The sequence below is a fragment of the Heteronotia binoei genome, chromosome 17 (assembly GCF_032191835.1).
Source record: "Heteronotia binoei isolate CCM8104 ecotype False Entrance Well chromosome 17, APGP_CSIRO_Hbin_v1, whole genome shotgun sequence".
Lineage (NCBI taxonomy): Eukaryota > Metazoa > Chordata > Lepidosauria > Squamata > Gekkonidae > Heteronotia > Heteronotia binoei.
In genome coordinates this window covers 2,301,459-2,324,912 of record NC_083239.1, presented here as the reverse complement: position 1 = coordinate 2,324,912, position 23,454 = coordinate 2,301,459, and the positions used below count along the sequence as shown (strand labels likewise).

The 23,454-nt window shown below is 46.7% G+C and overlaps 1 protein-coding gene across 1 annotated transcript in view; it reads left to right on the top strand.

Annotated features, from left to right (window-relative positions):
* Positions 1-23,454, top strand: part of ITPR2 (inositol 1,4,5-trisphosphate receptor type 2) — a 320,928-nt gene that overhangs the window by 70,281 nt on the left and 227,193 nt on the right. The window contains exons 11-15 of the mRNA XM_060257486.1: positions 6,104-6,252; positions 15,022-15,121; positions 15,231-15,391; positions 17,465-17,606; positions 20,382-20,543. Coding sequence (XP_060113469.1) covers positions 6,104-6,252; positions 15,022-15,121; positions 15,231-15,391; positions 17,465-17,606; positions 20,382-20,543 — 714 coding nt within the window. The remainder of the gene's footprint in view (positions 1-6,103; positions 6,253-15,021; positions 15,122-15,230; positions 15,392-17,464; positions 17,607-20,381; positions 20,544-23,454) is intronic.

Below are 23,454 nucleotides of genomic sequence, written 5' to 3'. Positions count from 1 at the left end.
TCACCATCTTCATTGCCCTCTTCTGGATACATTCCAGCTTGTCTGTATCCTTCTTAAATTGTGGTGCCCCAAAATGAGCACAGTACTCTAGGTGAGGTGTAACCAGAGCAGAGTAAAGCAATACCATCACTTTGCATGACCTAGACACTATACTTCTGTTGATACAGCCCAAAATTGCATTTACCTTTTTAAGCTACTGCATCACACTGCTGACTCATGTTCAGTATATGTTCCACTAAGACCCCTAGATCCTTTCTGCATATACTGCTGCCAAAACAAATCTTCCTCATCCTATACCCATGCATGGAATTTTTCCTACCTAAATGCAGAACTTTACATTTATCCCCATTAAAATTTATTTTACTTATTTTAGCCCAGTTTTCCAGCTTGTCAAAGTCATCCTCTATCCTGTTTCTGTCTTCTACTGTATTTGCTTCCCCTCCCAATTTGGTAACATCTGCAAATTAAATAAGCATTCCCTCTATTCCTTCATTCAGATCATTTATAAAGATGTTGAACATAACAGATCCTAGGACAGATCCTTGAGGCACTTCACTTGTCACTCCTCTCCAAATGGATGAGGAACCATTAACAAGCACTCTTTGGGCATGATCTGTCAACCAGTTTCTGATCTACCTAACAGTAATAGGATCCAAACTGCATTAACAATGTCAGCAAGAATAGTATGTGGAACTTTATCAAAAGCCTTACTGAAATCAAGATAAACGCCGTCTACAGCATTCCCCTGATCCAGCAAGGTAGTAACTTTTTCAAAAAACAGATTTCAGGTTAGTCTGCCATGACTTGTTCTTGAGAAAACCATGCTTGCTGTTAGTAATCACAGCCATCCTTTCTAAATGTTCAGCTATTGACTGATTTGTTGTAAAACTTTTCCAGACATCAAGCTGACGTGTCGGTTGTTACCTGGATCCTCCTTTTCCCCCTTACTGAAATGGGGACAACATTTACATGCCTCCAATCTTCTGGCAACTTACCTGTTCTCCAAGAATTTTCACAGATAATGGCCAGAGGCTCAAAAATTACATCTCCAAGTTCTTTTAGTACCCTTGAATGCAATTCATCTGGCCCTGAGGGCTTTGTTAAATTTAAAGAAAGTAGATGTTTATGTACTACCCTTCGCCGATCCTATGCGGCAACTCCCTTCCCTCATTATATTTTTGGGTTTTGCCATGTTGAGCACCATTTCCTACACAAGAGAAGACTGAGGAAAAGCAGAAATTGAGCAGTTCTGCCTTTTCTTCATCACCTATTACAATTTCACTTTCCTGTCCTTGAAGTAGACCTACCATATTTATGCTTATCTAACCCCCTCTTGAAGCTCTCTATGCTTGTGGCTGCCACCACTTCCCGTGGTAGTGAATTTCGCATGTTAATTACCCTTTGGTATTATTTTCTATTTATAGTCCACCTTTTGCCAAATGGGCTCTGAGTGGGTAGCAACAGTCAATAATACAAGGTTAAAATTATATATATATATATATATATATATATATATATATATATATATATATATATATATATATATATATATAAACATTATACAATCTAAAAACAATATAACTGTCTAAAAACAAACGCCAGTTCTGCAGTTAGTGGTATCAGTTGCCTCTACTCCTTCCATACATCTGCCAGCTGGTATAAAATGAAAGGGTCAACAGAGTTATTTCATCAGGGTCCGTGCCAGCAGGAAGGCCACAGAATAACAAAATGTCCATCACCTCAGTTGAATGCTCTTTCTTACAGGTTCTTTCTTAGAGGCCCTGAGGAACTGCAGCAGTCCCTGCAGGGCCCTAATCTCCAATGGAAGCTTGTTTCACCAGGTAGGGGCCAGGACAGAGAAGGCCCTGGCCCGGGTTGAGACTAAGTGGACTTCTTTTGGCCAGGGATTACCAGCAGATGTTGATCCATGGAGCATAAGGCTCCCCGGGGGAGGGGGGCGGGGTTTACGGGAAGAGGTGGTCTTGCAAATATGCTGGTCCCAGGCCGTTCAGGGCTTTGAAGGTCAGAACCGAAACCTTGAACCAGCTCTGGTACTAAATTGGTAACCAGTGCAGCTGGCAGAGCACTGGTTGCCTATGTGCCCTTATAGGCACTGCAACAAGCAGGCGCGCTGCAGCATTCTGCACCAGTTGGAGTTTCGATATCTGATTCAAGGGTGCCAGTTGTTTCACCTGCTGTAGATAGTAAAAGGTAGACCTGGCTACTGCGGTGACCTAGGCCTCCATAGACAATGAGGCATCCAGAAGCACCCCAAGGCTCTGAACTCTCGGTGACGGAAGTGCCCTGCCATTGGTTGGGAGCCTTGTTCCCATACCTATTCCACCCCGGGCCAGACACAGGACCTCCGTCTTAGATGGATTTATTTTCAGTCAGCTCTGTTGCAATCACCCTGTCATGGCCTTGAGTGCACAGCCAAGATTTTCCGGGGCAGAGTCTGGGTAGCCATCCTTCAACAGATAGAGCTGGGTGTCATCGGCATATTGATGGCAGCCCAACCAGCGTTCCCTCAAAGCTGAGTTAGTGTGAGCTAGCTCACTATTTTTTAGCCTCCAGCTCACACACTTTTGTCTCAGCTCAGGAAAAATGGCCCTAGAGCAAACTAATTTATGCAGTACCTCGCAACTTTAATGCCCGTAGCTCACAACTTTATTGCCTGTAGCTCACAAAGTAGAGGTTTTGCTCACAAGACTCCACAGCTTAGAGGGAACATTGAGCCCAATCCATATCTCCATACTAACTGGGCAAGGGGACGCATATAGATGTTAAACAACATTGGCGACAGGATTGCTCCCTGTTGCACTCCACATTCTAATGGATACCACTGGGAGACCGTGTCACCAATTGCCACCCTCTGTCCCCGACCCTGGAGGAAGGAGAAAAACCATTGGGTATGATGGCTGCAACTACAGCAGTCCTCCTACATGCATGCTTGTGTATGAGACCGCTACAGATGTGGTTTGTCAGGCTGTTCAAACCTGCACTGCACTCTCAGAACTGGAGACCCATGCTACCGCAGGAGGTCCTAGCTTTCCTTTCCTGGTGGCAGATGAGCGAGAACCTCATGCAGAGCACATCGTTTCAGATTCCCTCTCCCACTCACACGGTGACAACGGATGCCTCCCTCTGGGGATGGGGAGCGCATCTACAGGGGGTTTGTGTCGGGGCCCCTTGGGTACCGCATTTCCAAACCAGCCATATAATCTTCCTGGAACTTCTGGCAATCAAGTACGCTCTTCACTCATTACTGTACCTACTGAAGGGCTGTGTGGTATTGATCCTCACGGACAACACCATGTCAACAAGCAAGGCAGGACGGTGTCCCGCAGACTGTGTTACCTAGCACTGGTCAAATGGGAGAGCTGCCTCCGCTGGGACATATATCCCAATAGCCACACACCTACCGGGCATCCAGAACGTCACAGCAGACACCCTGAGCAGAGGGGAGGGGACATCATTCCATGAGTGGGAACTCAACTGGACATACCTACAGCTTCTCTTTCAGAGATGGGGACACCCGGGCATTGATGTGTTCACAACCAGACGCAACAAGCAGTGTTGAATATTTTGCTCCCGGGTGGGAACCGACCCCAAGTCCCTCAGAGACAGGCTCTTAGTACCATGGGAGGGGAGGCACCTCTTCCCCTTCCCTCCTCTTATCACTAGAGTGATACAGTGATCCCCTGTGCGCAGATACCCAGGGGAATCTTGATCACCCCCTGGTGACTGAGGCAGCACGGGTTTCCTTCCCTGCTGCACCCGTCGAAGTGAACCTTTTATCAGTACCTTCTAAAACCCGATCTTCTCCTAGGCCATGGTAGCCATCTCCTTCACCACAGTGTTCCTCACCTGAAGCTGACCACCTGGAAACAGCACTAACGTCAGTCAGGAGACAGATTGATCATGTCCTGCTTAACAGCAGGTGACCCTCTATGAGAAGATAGAAGGCTTTTATGGACCATCAGGGGTATCCTCATGATAGCATATAATGATAGGCCTCTGATTACATTGAGATCCTTCAGGTTGTGGGGATTTATCTTTGTGGCACCTTAGCGTTTCTGCAATCCTTGCCAAGCACGGTCGTAATTAACAATTCAGCCTGTGTAATGCAAAGCCTGTTTGTTTTGTAGGGCTCACTTGGGAAGAGTCTTACTAAGTCAGAGAAGCAAAAATTAAAAGGAAAATGTACCCAGTGCTGTAAAACAGCAGTATGTGGGTGTACATATGAACATATGAAGCTGCCTTATACTGAATCAGACCCTCGGTCCATCAAAGTCAATATTGTCTTCTCAGACTGGCAGCAGCTCTCCAGGGTCTCAAGCTGAGGTTTTCCACACCTATTTGCCTGGACCCTTTTTTGGAGATGCCAGGGATTGAACCTGTATACACTTACATAAATATTCAAATCATGTAAGAACTGTTTGTGGCAGTGAACAGATGTCCATGTGCACACAGTCACACTGATCTTGATGTATTAGATTTGTATTCAGCTGAGGCACACATGTCTGCATCAGCTTGGATAAGGTATATATCTTGTTAAAAAAAGTCCGTCTCTTCCTTTTTCTCCTTTGAACAGTATTTGCACCAAAAATTCTCTACAAAAAGTACTGAGTCACAAATAATGATAAGATGAATGAAAGGTGTTAGGTGAAGACACTGGATTATGTTTAATTTAACAGAGGCTTCTGGAATCTGAGCTCTTAATAATCATAATTTCAGCTGCTGTGTGCACATTAACTTGAAGCATTCGTGTAGCAAAAAGACTTAAACATCATTACACTAAGCTGTGTGGTACTCTTCTAAAACTATTGACTTCAGTGGATTTAAAAGGATGCAACTTTTAAGCGTTGCACTATATGACTGGGAGACCAAGTTTGCATTTTAAAGAAACGATCTGTAAGGTCTAGTACACCTCTTATTCTATACTGTGGGTCAGTCTGTGGAAAGGAAAGGTCCCCTGTGCAAGCACCAGTCATTTCCAACTCTGGGGTGACGTTGCTTTCACAACGTTTTCACGGCAGACTTTTTACGGGGTGGTTTGCCATTGCCTTCCCCTGTCTTTTACACTTTCCCCCCAGCAAGCTGGGTACTCATTTTACCGACCTCAGAAGGATGGAAGGCTGAGTCAACCTTGAGCCGGCTATTTGAAAACCCAGCTTCCCCTGGGGATCGAACTCAGGTCATGAGCAGAGTTTAGGACTGCAGTACAGCAGCTTTAACACTCTGTACCACGGGGCTCTTAACCGAGTCAGTCTATACATGCAGAAAAAACATCTGTGCATCCGTCCTTGGGTGGTACCGCTCCCCTTTGCTGTTAGGGAAACCATTTTTTCATTATTTCATGTAAAAACTTTGTATAGAAAAGTTTTTACATGAGAAGTATAGAGAAGTAAGGAAAAGGTTAGTTTAGAATCCTTCTTAGCATCCGTTGTATGCTGAGTCCCCCCCTTTGCCATCTGAAATTGCATAATCCCAGCAAGACTGTACCACATAGTTGCTGATGTGTCAGTTGGTCCTGAAATCCATGTACAGTCTGTGTTCTCTGAATTCTAATTGAAGACCCTGGACTTCCTGCAGGACCTTGAATGAAATATGTCTGTACTGAGAGTTTTAATACGAAGCCTCTGGTAGTACATATTCTGTAACTCATCAAAATGTGCAATGTAGGGTTGAGAGGAAAACAAGAGTTCTGCCCAAATCTTTGTTGCCATCTAGAAGACCCTTGATATAGAGACAGGCGAGAAGCTCCTTTCTTATCACATCCTGTCTTCCACTTGTTTTGTCGCTTTATCTTTGTCCTTCTTAATTGCTCTTACTGCATAGAAAGAAAAATAGCCTTGAAAAAACACATATCTGGTTCTTATGTCGTTCACACTGGATAATAACGTGTACAGTCATGGGAGGCTTTTTGACCTATTTGTGAGCGAGTGGCTGCTTGTCTCCCTAGAACCCTGAACCAGATTGCTCTGTGTTTCACAGTCCACACAAAGCCTAAAATACCATGGTGGTGATTTGTGCAAAAACCAAGCAACCTGTGGATCATACAATAAGATGCAGTGTAAGACATGTAACTCTTGTTCATCAGCAGACAGAACCTCTCACTTCAAAGAAGAAACGGCAGACAGGGGAGAAAATTATGTACACTTTGGTGTCTGTGCCGCATGGAAATGATATTGCCTCTCTTTTTGAACTGGATGCAACTACCCTTCAGCGAGCTGACTGCTTAGTTCCCAGGTACGATTGCAGACATGACGCGGTCTACGTAGATGTGCATCTGTGTACAGGTACATGGACCTATGTATAGGATTGCTTCAACATTGCCAGTGCCAGAAAGTAAAGGGGAAACAAAAGCTTCCCTTTGTATGAGTTACAAACCAAGAATGCTGACAGGCAAACAAAAGATGAATAAAACCTGAAACGGGTGTTGGCAACTGGCAGTGAAATAAATATGAAGTTAAGAAACAAGATTTCAAATGGGATATCGCAATATAACAACCCGATTGTTAGCTGAGAGATTGGATCAGGCTACAGAATAAGGCGTTTACGATGAAATTGGCTCTGATTTTGAAAGCATTTTACCCATAATAATACCTTCTCCCTCCACCCCAGCCCAAAGGGTTGTAAATTTTCAGGAATGAGAACTTCTCAGTAGAGAGAAGCTCCATTATTTAGCACAAAGTTGGCTAATTAACAGCCTAGTTGTATGGGTTGCCTAGTTGTATGGGTTGGTATCTTATGTCAGGGCCGGATCTGTGGGGGGGGGGGGCAGAGGGAGTGGCTTGCCCCTGGCACCATTTGGGAGGGGACACCAAATTGGGTGCTCCCCAGGGGATGGGTGGAGCAAGCCAGCAGCCCCGAAGATCTGCTGCTTTTGCCGCCTCTCTCTCTTGTGGGGAGGCAGCTAAAGCAGCCCAGCACCCCTCAATCTGCCTCCTTCCCCAACTGGCCAGCAGGGGTTTTTAATGGGTTGGGAGGGAGATCAGTTCTTTTAATTGCTTCTCTGCAAAGCAGAGAGGCGTTGAAAAACAGCCCTGTGCCTGTGATCTGCCTTCCCTTCTGTGCTACCACTGCCTCTCCTCCTCCTTCCACCCTTTCCCCCAGACGCCTCCTTCTCCTCTCTCTAGGTCCCTCCTACTTTGGTGGTCTGCCTTGCCATTCTCTCCTCGCTGCCCTCCTCTTCCCACTCCTCTCCTCCATGCCCGGTTCCCTTCTCCTTTGGCTGTCTTGCTGCTGCTTTCTCACCACCGACAGGGAACACAAGCAGCCTGCCTCGCAGAAGCTGTGGAGCTACACTGGCACATGGCAGAGGCACGCTGCATTGGTCCGGCAAAATCACTGCAAAGCTTCCTGTGTTGGGAGCTTGCTTCCCCACCCCCCTCGGTGACTTGCAGGCTCCCTCTGTCAGTAGCAGAGGACAGATTTTTTTAAAAGTTCCCTTTGCTCTTTTGGCTGCCTCCACTCTTTCTATCAAGTGCAAATGAGAGAGGGGGAAAAAACCCCAACAACTTCCCGCGGTGGGAAGACAGTGGCGGCTGCGGGGAGGCGGCAGAAGGTGGCGGGAAGACAGCGGCAGCGGCGGAAGATAGCGGCAGCTGCAGGGAGGTGGCGGGAAGATAGCAATGGCTGCAAGGAGGAGAGGTGGCGGGAAGACAGCGGCAGCTGTGGGTAGGTGGCGGAAGGCGGGAAGACAGCAGCGACTGTGGGTTGGTGGCAGAAGGTGGCGGGAAGACAGCTGCGGCTGCGGGTTGGTGGCAGAAGGCGGCGGGAAGACAGCGGTGGCTGCGGGTTGGTGGCGGAAGGTGGCGGGAAGACAGCTGTTGGTAGGTGGCGGGAAGACAGCAGCGGCTGCGGGTAGGCGGCAGAAGGCGGCGAGAAGACAGCAGCGGCTGTGGGTAGGTGGCAGAAGGCGGCAGGAAGACAGTGGCGGCTGCGGGTAGGTGGCGTAAGGTGGCAGCTGTGGGATGGTGGCGGGAAGACAGTGGTGGCTGCAAGGAGGCGGCGGAAGGCAGCGGGAAGACAGTGGCAGCTGTGGAGAGGTAGCGGAAGGTGGCGGGAAGGCAGCGGCATTGTGTGCATTTACTTTTGCCCCCCTCAAAAAATATGTAGATCCGGCCCTATCTTATGTTCATCTACTAGGGTTGCCAACACTAGCTTGGGAAATTCCTGGATATTTGGGGGGGGGGCAGTGCTGAGGAGGATGAAACTTTGTGAGAGGGTGGAGGCTCAGGAGGGATCTAATGCCATAGAATCTGCTATCCAGAGCTGACCATTTATATTGTAAGCTATCTTGAGCTCTGTATGGAAAAAAGTGGCTAATGTTTTAATAAATAAAATTTCCTCTAGACCTGCAGGGGTGGCCAACGGTAGCTCTCCAACGGTAGCTCTCCAGCATGACCAATGGCTGGGGCTGATGGGAGTTGTAGGCAAAAAAACATCTGGAGAGCTACCCTCGGCCACCCCTGCTAGGGGAACTGATCATTGTAGCCTGGAGATGAGTTATAATTCCAGGAGAATGCTAGGCCCTGGAGATTGGCAACCCTAAACAGCACTGTACCAGCACTGTTGAAGGATTGTCTGGTGCAGTAATATCAGCACATTTACCAAGGAAGCCTATAGCAGTCTCATAGCTTCTGCCTAAACAGCACTCATCTTTGCCTGATACGTGGAAGTGCAAGAAAAAATTAACTCCTCCTGCATGCCTCAGCCCCTGCCATGAATTCCCGCTTGCCCTGTACCTGGTTTAGCCTTTAGAGAAAGGTACTTCGTTGTGTGTGTCGTTTGATCCTCTGTGGGGCAGGAAGTGAGAAAGCTGAGCCTTGCTGGTTGCAAGAAATAATGGCAGATTACCAGCTGCATCCAGAATTGGTGGGCCTCTTGATGCATGGGTCTTCTTGCGCTAGATGTGCAGTAGACCACTGCATGGTAACTTGTCTAGACCTGTCAAGCGCCGATATTGCCCAATAACAAAGTCCTTTTGTTTTGAATCAAAGATAGGTTTATTGTAAGAAACTCAGGAGCTTTTCCAAGGACCCAAGCCTTGGGAGTAACGGGGTACAAACAGTTACATAGTTGCTATACAGGATATCATCAAAGGTTACATTACAGGCGCACACTTGAGTCACGGGTTCAAAGGTTACTAAGCAACCATTACTAAGGAATTTTAGGCTATTGAAAACATCAAACCTTCTCACACTTCTCTGTGAAGAGATAAGAGTTGTCTGTGTGAAACCGGGGTGGGGGGAGCAGCTTGGGGGTACCAGCGGCCAGCCTTTAATATAAACATCCCAGGGCCAGATGTTTTCTCCACGTGCCCTTTGGGTTGTAAATAATGGGGGAGAGCTGGAGAACTCTCTGCGTAGCAAAATGTGGTCCAGAAATGAGCGCGCTTGACAAGACCATTGTATGGCAACTTAAGGCCATTTGGCTGACTCCAGGTGTGTTAAAGTCTAGCAGAAACAAGAATGTGCCTTCTCATGAAAGCCAGAATGCATGATGGGCTTAATTCTTGCAATCTTCCCCCTTCTTGATGAGGAAGAATCCTGTAAATCAGGCTCCTGCACCTTTGGGGTTTTTCATATTGCGTATCCATGGGAAAGAGCGTGTGTCATCATTTTCAGTGTTTAATCCCTGACCTACAGCAAGTATTTGTCTTTGGTCTGCTGTGCAGTTCTGCATTGGGGACTATGTATGTGTAAGGCCTGCTAATGGAGATGATTTTTTTAGGAATAGAAAAGGTCCATAAGTAAAAAGACCGAAATGCTTCAAGATTATATTGCAGCGCAAGATATGGACCTGGCTTGCATGACCGAGACCTGAGTTAGGGAGGGCAAAACAGTTGCCTTGAGAGAACTTACCCCACCAGGTTTTTTGGTCCTGCATCAGTCTTGAAACTAGGGGCAAGGGTGGAGTGGCATTGATCATCCAGGAGGCTCTCTCCTTCAAGCCACTCCCCATCCCAGAGATCCCCAGGATTTATTGTGTTGGTCTGGTGTGGAACACTGAGGAGAGTTTGGCCGTCTGTCTGGTGTACCAACCACCTGATGCACCAGTGGACAACCTTCTGAGACTGTTGGAGGCAGTAGCTGAGTGGGACTTGGAGTTTCCAAGATTGTTGATTCTTGGGGACTTCAGCATCCATGCAGGTAGATCTGCCGCCTCCACTCAGACCTGGTGTCTTCCACGGCAGCATTAGGACTCTCCCAATTTGTTTCAGGTCCTAAACATCAAGCAGGCCACACCTTGGATTTGATCTTTGGCATGGGGATGGATGTGGATCTAACTGCAAAAAAAGAAGTGCCATGATTGGATCACTTGGTTTTGAAGACCTGGCTGGGCATTCCCACTCTTCCCTGTCTAGGCGGTGAGCTGATTTATGCTTGTCCACGGATACTAATGGGCCCAATTGGGTTCCTGGATGCTCTGCAGGATCCAAAGCCTTCCGGCACCTCATTAGATGAGCTGATAGGAGACTGGAACTCCTGTCTGGCTGAAGCCATCAATAAGGTTGCCCCACGACGTCCTCTACACTCCTGTGGTAAATCATCCCCTGGTATACAGAGGATCTCAGGGGGGTGAAATGTGAGCTTAAACTAGAGCATGTTTGGTCTCTCGGCTTGGCTTCGCGAACGAAGATTTAAGAAGGGTGCAGTAGTCCACGTCTGCTGCAGGCTCGCTGGTGGCTGACAAGACCAATGCGGGACAGGCAGGTCCGGCCACAGCGGCTGCAGGGAAAAGTCTGATTTGGGGTTGGTGCTGTAGCAGTACGATTCTTCCTCAATCTCCTTTTGTCCTCAAGACCAGCTATGCGTGCGTTCTCAAAGGAAGAGACAGCCTGGTGGATGGTGTGCCTCCATGCTTTGCGATCTGAGGCTAGGTCAGACCACTGGTGATGGTTGATGCGACAGGTGCCAAGGGATTTCTTCAAGGAGTCCTTGTACCTCTTCTTCGGTGCCCCTCTATTTCGATGACCGGTGGAGAGTTCGCCATACAGGGCAATCTTGGGAAGGCGGTGGTTTTCCATCCTAGAAATATGCCCTGCCCAGCGCAGCTGCGTCTTCAACAGCAGTGCCTTGATGCTGGTAACCTCCGCCCGCTTGAGGACTTCAGTGTTGGTCACAAAGTCACTCCAGTGGATGTTGAGGATGGTGCGAAGGCAGCGCTGATGAAAGCGCTCAAGGAGTCGCAGGTGATGACGGTATAAAACCCACGATTCGGAGCCGTAGATGTTTGGTAACATACAACGAAACTACAAGGACATCCTATAAGATATTTATGAAATCCTATGAGTTGGTGGTGAAGGCTGCAAAGAAGGAAATCCTATTAAGCATTCATCATATCCATTAGCTGTCGCCCAGCAGAATTGTTTAGGGTGATCAGGTCTTTAATGTTCCTCACAGGCAGGGGCCAAACAGACATAGAAATTCAGCTATTTTCTCAGAAGCATTCATGAGCTTTTTTGCAGACAAAGTCTTATAGCTCCGCCATGACTGGTCTGCCAATCTTGACACAGTATATGAACTGGAGGCCTGTTGGCTACCTCTGGATTCAGTTTGTGATTCTTTCAGCTTACTCTCTTCTTCCAGTGTTGACAGTTTCCTGGGTACTGTTAGGCTGACCATGTGCCTGCTTGACCTGTGTCCCTCATGGCAGGTCAAAGTTAGCAACGAGAGGATCTGGGGCCCTATGATGGATATCATCAATCTGTCCTTGGAGACAAGGGTGTTTATGGAGGGTCTCAAGGAAGCCATGGTTGTACAGCTCTTAGAAAAAATATATTTAGATCTTTTAGATCCAACCAATTACTGCCCAGTTTCTAACTTGCCATTTCCAAGAAAGGTGATTGAGAAAGTGGTTGCTGAACAGCTCCAGGGTTTCCTGGGGACGCATTGTCACTAGACCTGTTCCAGTCTGGCCTCCACCCTGGCCATGAGACACTGACTGTGCTGGTTGCTGTGACAGATGATCTTCATAGACAGCTGGATTGAGGCAGGTTGGCGCTGCTGTTATTGCGTGACCTCACAGTGGTGTTTGACACAGTTGACTATGATCTCATAAGTCATTGCCTCACCAATGTGGGAGTTTGTGGGGCAGCCCTCAAATAGTTTACTTCATTTCTTCTTGATCAGGGACAGAGGGTGGTGCAGGATGAGAATGTGTCCACAAGGTGTCCCTTATTATGTGGAGTTCCACAAGGAGCAGTCCTCTTTTAGATGTTTTTTAACATCTATATGTATCCCCTCACCCAGGAATTTCAGGCTTGGATGTCATCAACATGCAGATAACATCCAGTGGTATCTGTTGTTGGATAATCAGGGATTGGAAAAGCCATGGTGGGTTGGCTATGGAAGAGCAGGTTGAAGCTGAATCAGTTAAAAATGGAGGTCTTGAGGCTGGGGGGGAGGGGAAGGTGGGATTGGAGTGCAGACTCTCAGCTCTTGACGGGGTGCCATTAACACCGGCACCATCTGTCAAGAGCCTGGGCATGACGCTGAATACCTCCCTTTCAATGGAGGCATACGTCATGTATATTCCCAAGGTGGTGTTTTTCACCAAGCCTAGTGACTGGCTCATTTCCTGTCGTGCTCAGACCTAGCCACAGTGATCCATGCAATGGTCACCTCCACACTAGACTACTGTAACTCGCTCTACGCTGGCCTACCCTTGAGACTGATCTGGAAGCTCCAACAGGTCCAGAATGCAGTAGCGCAAGTCCTGACAGAAACACCATAGATGGCACATATCCAACGGTTCTGTGCTGGGACCTACATTGGCTCCCACTGGAATACCAAGTCAGATTCAAGATTTTGGTTTTTACCTTTAAGCTCTTGAGTGGTCTGGGACCAACATATCTGTGGGACTGTCTCCTCTGTTATGGCCCTGGGAGAGCATTATGCTCTACTAGAAACAACTTTCTGGTGATCCCTAAGGAGTTCCTGGTCTTGACCTGGTGGAACTCTCTGCTAGATAACATTGGGGCCCTGCAGGATTTTATGCAGTTCTGCAGGGCCTGAAAGGTGGAGCTGCTCTACCAGGCTTTTGGCTGAAGACATCAACAGTTTGCAAGCTGGCTGGCGCCTTCCATCCTCCACTGGAGTCGCTTGCCCTTTGTCCTTTCAAATTCACTCCACTACAGCCTTCTGCAGAGGTGTCCCATTTCATGAGGTCTGTAGAGCTGTTACTTGGTCACCAGGGGACTTGTTCATTCAGCACAACACCATTGTTTGCAGATGCCCAGAAAGATGCAGCAGTGGGCAGGGCAGTCCTGCAGTCTCTCTTTGATTAGAAATCCAACCCACCATCAGGTGAGCGACTCGTTAGTCTCCCCAATGCGGGACTGCACAGAAGACTGAAAATGAAAACACAGTAGCACCTACCTGTAACTGTTGTTCATTGAACAAAACAGGAGTCAGGTAGCACCGACTTAGTTTTATTCAGAACGTAAGCTTTCGTGCACTCTCCAAGCACACTTCATCAGACGAGGAATCCGGTACAGTGAACAAAGCCACACATAGCTGATAGGTAGTGGCTCAGAATGCAAACTGGTACAAATTTAAGATCCAATGACAGAATAGTAAAAATTGGATTGATTGTATTTTATGATGTTGTAAGCCGCCCTGAGTCCGCTTGCGGAGAGGGCGGGATATAAATTGAAAGTAATAAATAAATAAATCTGGTAGGGTGTGGTTTAGAATGCAAAATGGTACAAATTTAAGATTCAATGACAGAATAGTAAAATTAACAATTTGAGCAAACCTTTGATTTGAGTAGCATGAGTGTGCAAAAGCAATAAAACAGTAATATGTCAAAATGCGAGAATGTCTGTTAATGACCATATTGTATTAAGCCTGGGTCAAAAGGAAGGTATTTATATCTTAGAAGATTTCCCATCCAACTAATTTACCTTTTAACATGCAACATACATATAGTTTGCCATTAGGAGAAAAATACATTAAAATTAGTGGGAGATGGGTTCAGTATATGTAATGGGATAAACAGCCAATATCCCTTTTTGAGTATGTCAGTACAGCTAAAAGAGAAATACATTGGATAGTGATGTTCTTGTCCACCTAATTTACTTTTTAACGTAAACATCATTCTAGTTTGCCATAGAAAAAAAAAAGAATACAATAAAATATAGTGAAAATGGGTTAAGTATATGCAATGAGATAAACAGCCAATATCCCTATTTTGAGTATGTCAGTACAAAAACTCATTCTGATACACTATTCTAAAAGAGAAATACATTGTAGTAGTAGTAGATTTTATTTGTATCCCGCCTTCCCTGCCTAGGCGGCTCAGGGTGGCTAACAACATTTTATACATTTACATAGATAAATAAAAACTTTAAATTTAACAGTTAAAAATTAAACATAAAAACCAGTTAATAGAATTAAAATACATAATTCAAGTTAAGTTAAATGTATCTGGAATACTGTAGATGTATAACTTACCTCAGTGAGAGTGGGTTTAGCATCTGTAATGAGATAAAAAAACGATATCCCTTGTTTAGTCCTGGGGAGGTGTTTGTTCCAAGTTTCATAATAATTTGTAATTCAGCAATTTCTCTCTCCATTCTGCCCAACTGTGAGCTCTTTCTGTGGCTGTGTTTTGTGCCACAGAGGGGCACAGCAGTGTGGAAGGACTGAGGGAAAATGACGCAGCTTGTCCTTGGCATGATTTCAGTGACCCACTCTGGGCATGTGCTAAGGAAAAGGGCGCCTTTTCTGTTTCTAAGAAGTTAGAAAATTCTCTCCATCTGCATGCCTGTGCATGCACATTCCCTAATGTGTGCCTGCACAGAAGACAACAGTTAGAGGTAAATGCAACCCTATTTTCTAGGATTTGGTCCTATTTTGCTACTCTTCCAATTTATTCTTGTCTTAAAAGATTTTGTCAATGGAATTGCAGCCTATATAAATGCTTTGCCATGGTTTGAAAAATGATACAGCATGCTCAAATGACTTAAAGCTGCTCCTTGAGAAGTGTTTTTTCCCTCTGCTTTAGAAATTCATATGTTCGACTGAGACACCTCTGTACCAATACGTGGGTTACCAGTACCAGCATCCCAATAGATAAAGATGAAGAAAGGCCTGTGATGTTAAAAGTAAGTATTGAGACCAGTCAGTGTAACTTAGCTGAAGAGTAGTGTTTTTCACTGTTAAGTGCTGATGATGGTTCTCTCCCCCACACCCCGCTTCCCCACATTGCTGTAGATTGGAACTTGCCAAACAAAGGAAGACAAGGAAGCTTTTGCTATTGTGTCTGTTCCTCTGTCTGAGGTGAGGGATTTAGATTTTGCCAACGATGCCAACAAAGTTTTAGCAATGTCAGTTAAAACACTGGAGAATGGCTCGATATCGCAAAACGAAAGGAGGTCAGTGTTCTTGCTTCCTGCTTTCTTCCTACCCTCTCCTTGATAGGACACTAGTGAACAGGGTAGACTGGTCATTGAACTCATGGGGAAGGTTCCTGATGGGCTGGCCCACTGATGAGCCGGAGACAGCTGAGCCAAGAGACCCTTGATGGTGCTGGCAGTGCTGAAGGCGCTACTCAGATCAGACCAGGCCCTGGGCATTTAGTTCAATTTGCTCTAGGGTGGTTGTAATGTCCTGATTGATCCCTGACTGGCAACAAATGTGTGTATATATAATGTAGCATACACACATCATAATGTTAGACTTTGAATCACCCAGAAGAAGAAGAAGAAAAAAAATGACATTTTAGTGTGGATAGAAATTATGATGGTTTATTTGCTACAGATTATTTCAGATTACTGTCAATCCTAGTTTGTGACTGCTTTTTGGTCTATTCGGTGGTGGAAAGTGTTGCCAAGGGGCAGCCAATTTACGGTGATCCTGTCGGGTTTTCAAGACAAGAGATGTTCAGGCCATTGCCTTTCTTCATAGCAACCCTGGACTTCCATGGTGGTTTCCTATCCAAACGCTAACTAGGGCCAATTCTGTTTAGCTTCTGATATCTGATCAAGTCAGGGCCGGGCCATCCAGGTCAGGGTGGGTTCTGTTTACAGCTTTGCAAATTTGTCTATTGCACATGTGGTAGAATCATACCCATCCTTGCCCTGTCTCCAGGCCCATCTCACTTCTGTGAAGGAACAGTTCTCCACATATGTGTCCTTGGCTTAGCAGGGGGAGAAGGTTGAAGGGGTTGATGTGGCTGAGAATTTTATGTGTCAGGAAGAACCCTGACCTGAATGGCCCAGCCTAGCTCAACCTTATCAGATCTCAGAAGTTAAGTACAGTTGTCCCTGGTCATAATTTGGATGTTCCAAAACACCTCTGAAAGTCTCTTGCCTTGAAAACCCTGCAGAGTTGCCTTAAATCAGCTGCAACTTGGCAGCACTTTCCACCACCAGAGGGAGAACAACACTGAGTCTACATCATCTTGTCAGTAATAATTCCGACAAGCCAGCAGAATAGAAGAAGAGATTGGATTTATACCCCATCCTACTCAGAGTGGTTTACAATCTCCTTTCCTTTTCTCTCCCCAAAACAGACACCCTGTGGGGTAGGTGGGGCTGAGAGAGCTCTCAGAGAACTGCCTTAGCTCTTCTGAGAACTTGTGACTGAACCAAAGTCACACCAGCAGCTACATATGGAGGAATGGGGAATCAAACCTGTTTGTTCCAGATAAGAGTCTGTGCACATAAGCACTACACTAAACTGGCCAGTTAATAATTTTGGCTGGAGTAATTATGTGTACACTGAACTTGTGTGGTGTTGGAATCTCAGCACATCTTTGCATGCTCTGTGCACAGAGTCCTATCCCACCTCCTTTCACAGTCTCTGTTAGTCATGTCTGGGCTGTCTCATATCAGGATGAAGGGCAGGTGATCTCTTCATTGCAACGGTGACTTTGAGTGTTGTTCTTTGCTTTTACCAAAATGAATGAATTAATATCATTTAGTTATTTGGGAGAATCAAACCTGATCGTTTTTTTCATGGCCTCATTATGGCTCATCTACATAGCTCCATTCAGGGTTTTGTTTTTGTTAGGGCAAAGCTTCATGTTATGTAGGAGGTACAGGATCAGGACTCTTGAATTGGTCTTTGATATGGATATTCATTGCTTTCCTCAGTCAAATCCATGCAAATGATTTACAATAAAATCCTAAGCACAGGTATATCTTTCTAAGGCCATTTTAGTTTATGGCCATTTTAGTCAATGGCCTTAGAACGATGTAACATTGCTTAGAATTGCATTGTTAAATACAGAGCTTGGAATAAAAGAGACCCAACCCAAAGTTGTAATGTTTTCTCTAATGTTAAAAAGCAGGGAGGTTTTTTTTGAGGAGGGGGCCTGATTTGGAATGAAGGCCTGGGTCCTTAGGATGGGTTTCCTTTGTGCTGGATCCAACTTGTAATATGATAGAAGGATATATTATTGGTAATTGATGCTTATTGACTATATTGCGTTTCTCCAAACCCAGGTTTGTTACCAAGCTCTTAGAAGATCTCATTTTCTTCATTGCTTATGTACCAAATAATGTTCAGGAGGTTTTGGATGTAGTAGTCACTAAACCCAACCGGGAAAGGCAAAAGTTAATGAGAGAACAAAACATATTAGCTCAGGTACGTGTTTGATAATTAATAATGGTTTCTATGCAGCAGATGATTTTATTAGGATAATATAGGTCTGCTAGCTGTTTTTCACATAGCATGTAAATAGGCATCAAAGAGAGAGCTATCAGTTGGCAAAGGATCAGAAATACAGCCATAATCTCCCAACTACTATTGGTACAGTGCAGGAACTGCAAGCTTGTTGTCCGTCTTCAGGCCCCATGTTGGACCACTTCAGCCGTCTCTCTCCGGAGGATGTGGACAGGATCTTGGCTGCAGTGAAGCCCACCACTTGTCCCTTGGACCCGTGCCCATCTTGGCTTGTTAAAGCAGGTGGGGATGATACTCAGGGGCCCTTGGTTGAGATTGTTATCCCTTTCATCAGGGGTATTTGCGGCCAAGCTTAAAGAGGCAGTGGTTCGCCTGCTTTTGAAGATGTCATCTTTGGACCCATTGGTCCTAGCCATTTATGGCCCGTATCGAATTTACCTTTTCTGGGCAAGATAATTGAGAAAGCAGTGGCAGAGCAGTTTCAAGTTTTCCTGGAAGATACATCTGCCCTTGATCCCTTCCAGTCTGGCTTTCGCCCTAATCATGGGACAGAGGCTGCTCTGGTCGCCCTCACAGAAGACCTCAGAAGGCACCTGGACCAAGGCGGGTCAGTGCTGCTATTACTTTTAGACCTTTCAGCAGCATTTGACACAGTCGATTACAATCTAATGACCCACCACCTTGCCAATGCTGGAGTTCAGGGGGTGGCCTTACAGTGGTTTTCCTCCTTTCTCCGTGGTCGGGGACAAAGGGTGGTGATCGGCGAGCAGTCCTCCCTGCGTCATCCACTAGAGTGTGGTGTGCCACAGGGAGCTGTTCTCTCGCTGATGATGTTTAACATCTATATGCGCCCCCTTGCCCAGATTGCCAGAGGTTTTGGGCTGGGTTGACATCAATATGCAGATGACACCCAGCTCTATCTGTTGATGGACGGCCACCCAGGCTCCACCCAAGACCATCTATCCAGGGCGTTGGAAGCAGTGGCTGGTTGGTTGCAACTGAGCCGGCTGAAGCTCAGTCCAGCCAAGACGGAGGTCCTGTACATGAGCCGTGGGGGGCTAAGATCAGGCATCTGGCTCCCCATGCTGGATGGCGCATCTCTTGTGCCAGCTCAGAAGGTGGGGAGTCTGGGTGTGATACTGGATGCCTCCCTCTCTATGGAGGCCCACATCGGCCTTTTACCATCTTTGGCAGGCCAAGCAACTAGCGCCCTATCTGGCCCCTCGGGACTTTGCTACAGTGATCCATGCAACAGTCACTTCCAGGTTGGATTACTGTAACTTGCTCTACACAGGCTTGCCCTTGAGGCTGACCCGGAAACTCCAGCTGGTGCAGAATGCGGCAGCACGATTGCTGACTGAATCGCCTGTACGGGCGAGCAGTCGGCCGATGCTGCGCAGTTTGCACTGGCTACCAATCGAGTACCGGATCCACTTCAAGGTTTTAGAACTGACGTTTAAAGCCTTACACGGCCTGGGACCAACATACCTGCAGGACCGTCTCTCCCCATATGAGCCCCAGAGGTCATTAAGATCAGCAAATCAACATCTTTTGACCATCCCTGGCCCAAGGGACGTCCGGCTTGCCTCGACCAGGGCCGGGGCTTTCTCAGCCCTGGCCCCAGCCTGGTGGAACCAGCTCCCTTTAGACGTTTGGGCCCTGCCAGATCTGTTGCTATTCCGGAGGGCCTGTAAGATGGAGCTGTTCTGCCAGGCCTATGGCTGAGGCAGGCGGACGTCCTTACCTTATTATACCATCAAATTGGCCTCCCTGCACTGTTACTTAAGTTGGGCCAATGCAGCTGATATCCTTGACACTGATGTGTCCACACCATTCCATGCCTCATTGAAATCAACACTGAGTTAAATGGCTTATCTTGTATAAATTTTAATCTGTTTTTAATTGTGTGATTCTGTTTTATTGTTGATTTGACTGTTTTATTGTGTTGGAACCCGCCCTGAGCCCATCACGGGATAGGGCGGGCTATAAAGCAACAGAAATAAATAAATAATAAAATAAAATAAAGGAGTGTGGTACGCCCATTCTCTGCCTTCCATTGATTTCAGTCGGGCTTCCAGCCTGGCTATGGGACGGTGACAGTTGTCCTGGCACTGGTCTCCAATTGCAAATGGATAGGGGAAACTCTTCTCTGTTAGATATAGTAGATCACATAATCTTTCTGAATCACTGGCAGAGAAGCATTTGGAATAATTAGCATTGTTCTCTGTTGGTTGTGGTCTATTTTATATGCAGTTTCCCTTCGAGAAGGGGAGTCTTTTCCTTGGTAACTGTCAGGCATTGCACCCCTTTCCCAGACGGGCCTTATTCCTTTGTTGTTCAGTCGCACAGTCGAGTCTGACCCTTTGCGACCCCCTGGATAAAGTCTTGCCAGGCCCTTTTGTCTTCCACCATCCTCTGCAGTCTGCTCAGAATAATCCAGAAGACTGAAATTTGCCCCAAATAGAGTCTGAAGTCCATTTTGTGGTTTATTAAAGAAAAAAAAATGTATTAAGAATGAAAATTGCATTTAATGTTCCATTATTAATTGCATTTAATGTTCCTTTTTTTTTTTTATCCGTTGAGTTATTCAGCCTCCTATACGTAGGCGTGGTGCATTAATTTTCTTTCCGTTGGCTTGAGTTTTTGCTTTTAATATGGCATTTACAGGACTTCTTCAAAAGACTCTAGGCTTGCTCTCACCTTCAGTTGTCCCTTTTTTGTTTGTTTCCTTGACAGATATTTGGAATCCTCAAAGCTCCATTTAAAGATAAAGCAGGAGAGGGAGCCATGTTGAGGCTGGAAGATCTGGGTGATCAAAGATATGCACCATACAAATACATCCTGAGGCTTTGCTATAGAGTGCTCCGACATTCCCAGCAAGACTACAGGAAGAATCAGGTTGGGCTCGGTGCTTTTTCCATGTGCCTCCATAACTGAATATGTCGTTCAAGGACTGAGCATTCTTAGAGCTGCATACAGTCCAGAGGGGTATGAGAGCTACAGTTTTCCTTTCAGTAAGGACCCTTGTTCATTTACAAGGGTGATTAACATGTGGAATTCACTGCCACAGGAGGTGGTGGCGGCTACAGGCATAGCCAGCTTCAAGAGGGGGTTAGATAAAAATATGGAGCAGAGGTCCATCAGTGGCTATTAGCCACAGTGTGTGTATGTGTATAAATTACTTTCCCTATGAAGAAAGGTTGAAACGCTTGGGACTCTTTAGCTTGGAGAAACGTCGACTGCGAGGTGACATGATAGAGGTTTACAAGATAATGCATGGGATGGAGAAAGTAGAGAAAGAAGTACTTTTCTCCCTTTCTCACAATACAAGAACTCGTGGGCATTCGATGAAATTGCTGAGCAGCCAGGTTAAAACGGATAAAAGGAAGTACTTCTTCACCCAAAGGGTGATTAACATGTGGAATTCACTGCCACAGGAGGTGGTGGCAGCCACAAGCATAGCCAGCTTCAAAAGGGGTTTAGATGAAAATATGAAGCAGAGGTCCATCAGTGGCTATTAGCCACAGTGTGTGTGTATGTATAAAAATTTTTTCCACTGTGTGACACAGAGTGTTGGACTGGATGGGCCATTGGCCTGATCCAACATGGCTTCTCTTACTGGCCACTGTGTGATACAGAGTGTTGGACTGGATGGGTCGTTGGCCTGATCCAACATGGCTTCTCTTATGTTCTTTATTTGACTATTATGACTACAATAATGCTATGTGCCTGATTCTGTGGCTCATGTGCCTCATCTGATATAAATACCGAAACAGGGCGGTCCTAAGACCTGCGGGTTACTCGGTGATGTCTTCCTTGCAAAACTGGCTTATATTTTCTGATGTGCGTGATGGATTGTGTCATCTTGGGTTGATTTGCTGCTGTTGCTTTCACAGTGCTATTATTGTTTATATATTTGACTGGCAGTAAAGCCTGTTGTAGGAAGACATGCAGTTTGAAACCCCAGTCAAGGCGCTGCCATCACACACACACTCCCAACCACCCAAAATGGGCTTTGCTTTGGGTCTGGTTGGAACTGGGCTTTTATTCCAGGAGGGGGGGAGGAGAAGTGGACAGAGCCACCAGCAATCTGGGCAGAGGAGAGATGCTGCCCCAGGCAACGGCCCCTATCCCCGCTGTCACATGCTGCCTCTTTCTCCTTGCAAGGGAAGCCGAGCTCAAAGGGGAAGAAGGCACCCCGCTCGGCTGCTCTCGCAAGAAGGTGAGAGCATATGGGCAGGCCGGGCGCCCTCTTCTCCTCTGACCTTGGAGGGAAAAAACATGCCCCTCTTGCCTGCTCTCGCTTTCAAGGTGAGAGCAGCTGGGTAGAGTGCATTCTCCTCTGAGCCCAGCTTCCCTTGCGAGGACAGCCGGACTCTGCGGAGAGTGCCACCGACACGCTGTCCAGCTGCTCTCAGCCAAGAGTGGTGGAGTGGGGGCACTCCATAGGTGAGGTGGCATCCCAGGCCACTGCCAACCTTGCCTACTCCCATACGCCGGCCATGGGCCCTGCTGCTCCAAGGCAAAGACTCCTGCCCCATGGTAGTGTGCACATTGCTGCCATGCGCCACCTCTTTCTCCTGCCCAGGACCCAAGCAGGTGAAGAGGGCGGCGAGACGTCTCTCCACCACTCAAAGGCTGCCTTTGTTTGCAAAGGAAGGCAGTCTCTGAGCAGTGCACATGTCACCAACGCCTCTTTTGCCCACTGAGGATGAGGGCAGGCCTAGTGCTAGGGCCTTGGGTGCCCCAGGCCGGCACCTGCCCTGCCCCCCACCATGCCTGCCCTGCTGCCGCACTCCCACCCATGGGGAGAGCAGGCGATGTGGCATGGAAGGAGGGCTGGGTGGGCTCTGGCTGAGCGAGGTCTGTGCGGTGCACTCTCGGAGGTATGGAGCACCTCCAAGAGCACACTGCAGAGGCATTCTCCTCTTAGTTGCACTCAGAGAAGCCGCACCGACGCCCCGCCCAGCTGCATTCACCTTGATGGCAAGAGCAGCCGGGCAGGGTGTATTTTCCTCCAAGTCGGGCTTCCCTTGCACATGTCAACACGCCTCTGAGCAGTGCACCTAGCGACTTCCTGAATCAGTGCTCTCGCTAGTCAACGATGAAATGTGGGACGGGGCTTTGGGGAGGAGTTTGCAAGGGAATCTGGGCTTGGAGGAGAGTCTTACTGATGCTCCATCCAGCCACTCTCATCTTCCTAGGTCTGTGACCGAGTATAGTGGGGTGGGGAGGATGGGATACCCAGTGGTGCCCTGTAGGTGAGGTGGTGCCCCAGGCCACCACCTACTTTGCCTACTCCCACACACCAGCCATGGGCAAGCCAGGTCCCTCTGCGGTCCATCAAATATACAAATAGCAAAAATATTATTTAATTATACTTGATAAAATCGCAACAGAAGCTGTTGCATGTGAATATGACAAATTTTAATCCTAAAACAACAACATAAAATATAGGTAATACCTGTTCATTCTCATAAATGGAGGAGAATGGTTATCCACAATTATAAATATCTGTGGTGCTTTACATGGTATTTTTCCATGTGGGCTTTTTCCTGTGAGCATTTATGACTGTGAGTTTTTTTCTGTGGGCTTTTTTCTGGTTACCCTTTAAATTATATTCTTGGCTTCTTGTTTTTCCATGCAAACGTATTTATTTGTTTTTGCCAGTCACTCAAAGTCTTTTCAGAGATTGACACTGGAATAATCCGTAGCAGAAAGTTTAATATTGGTAATTTATTAATTTTTATTGCAGAGATTCTTCCAAGCCGGGATAGTTGTAGTTTGGACCATCTTTCAAAATCTTTTT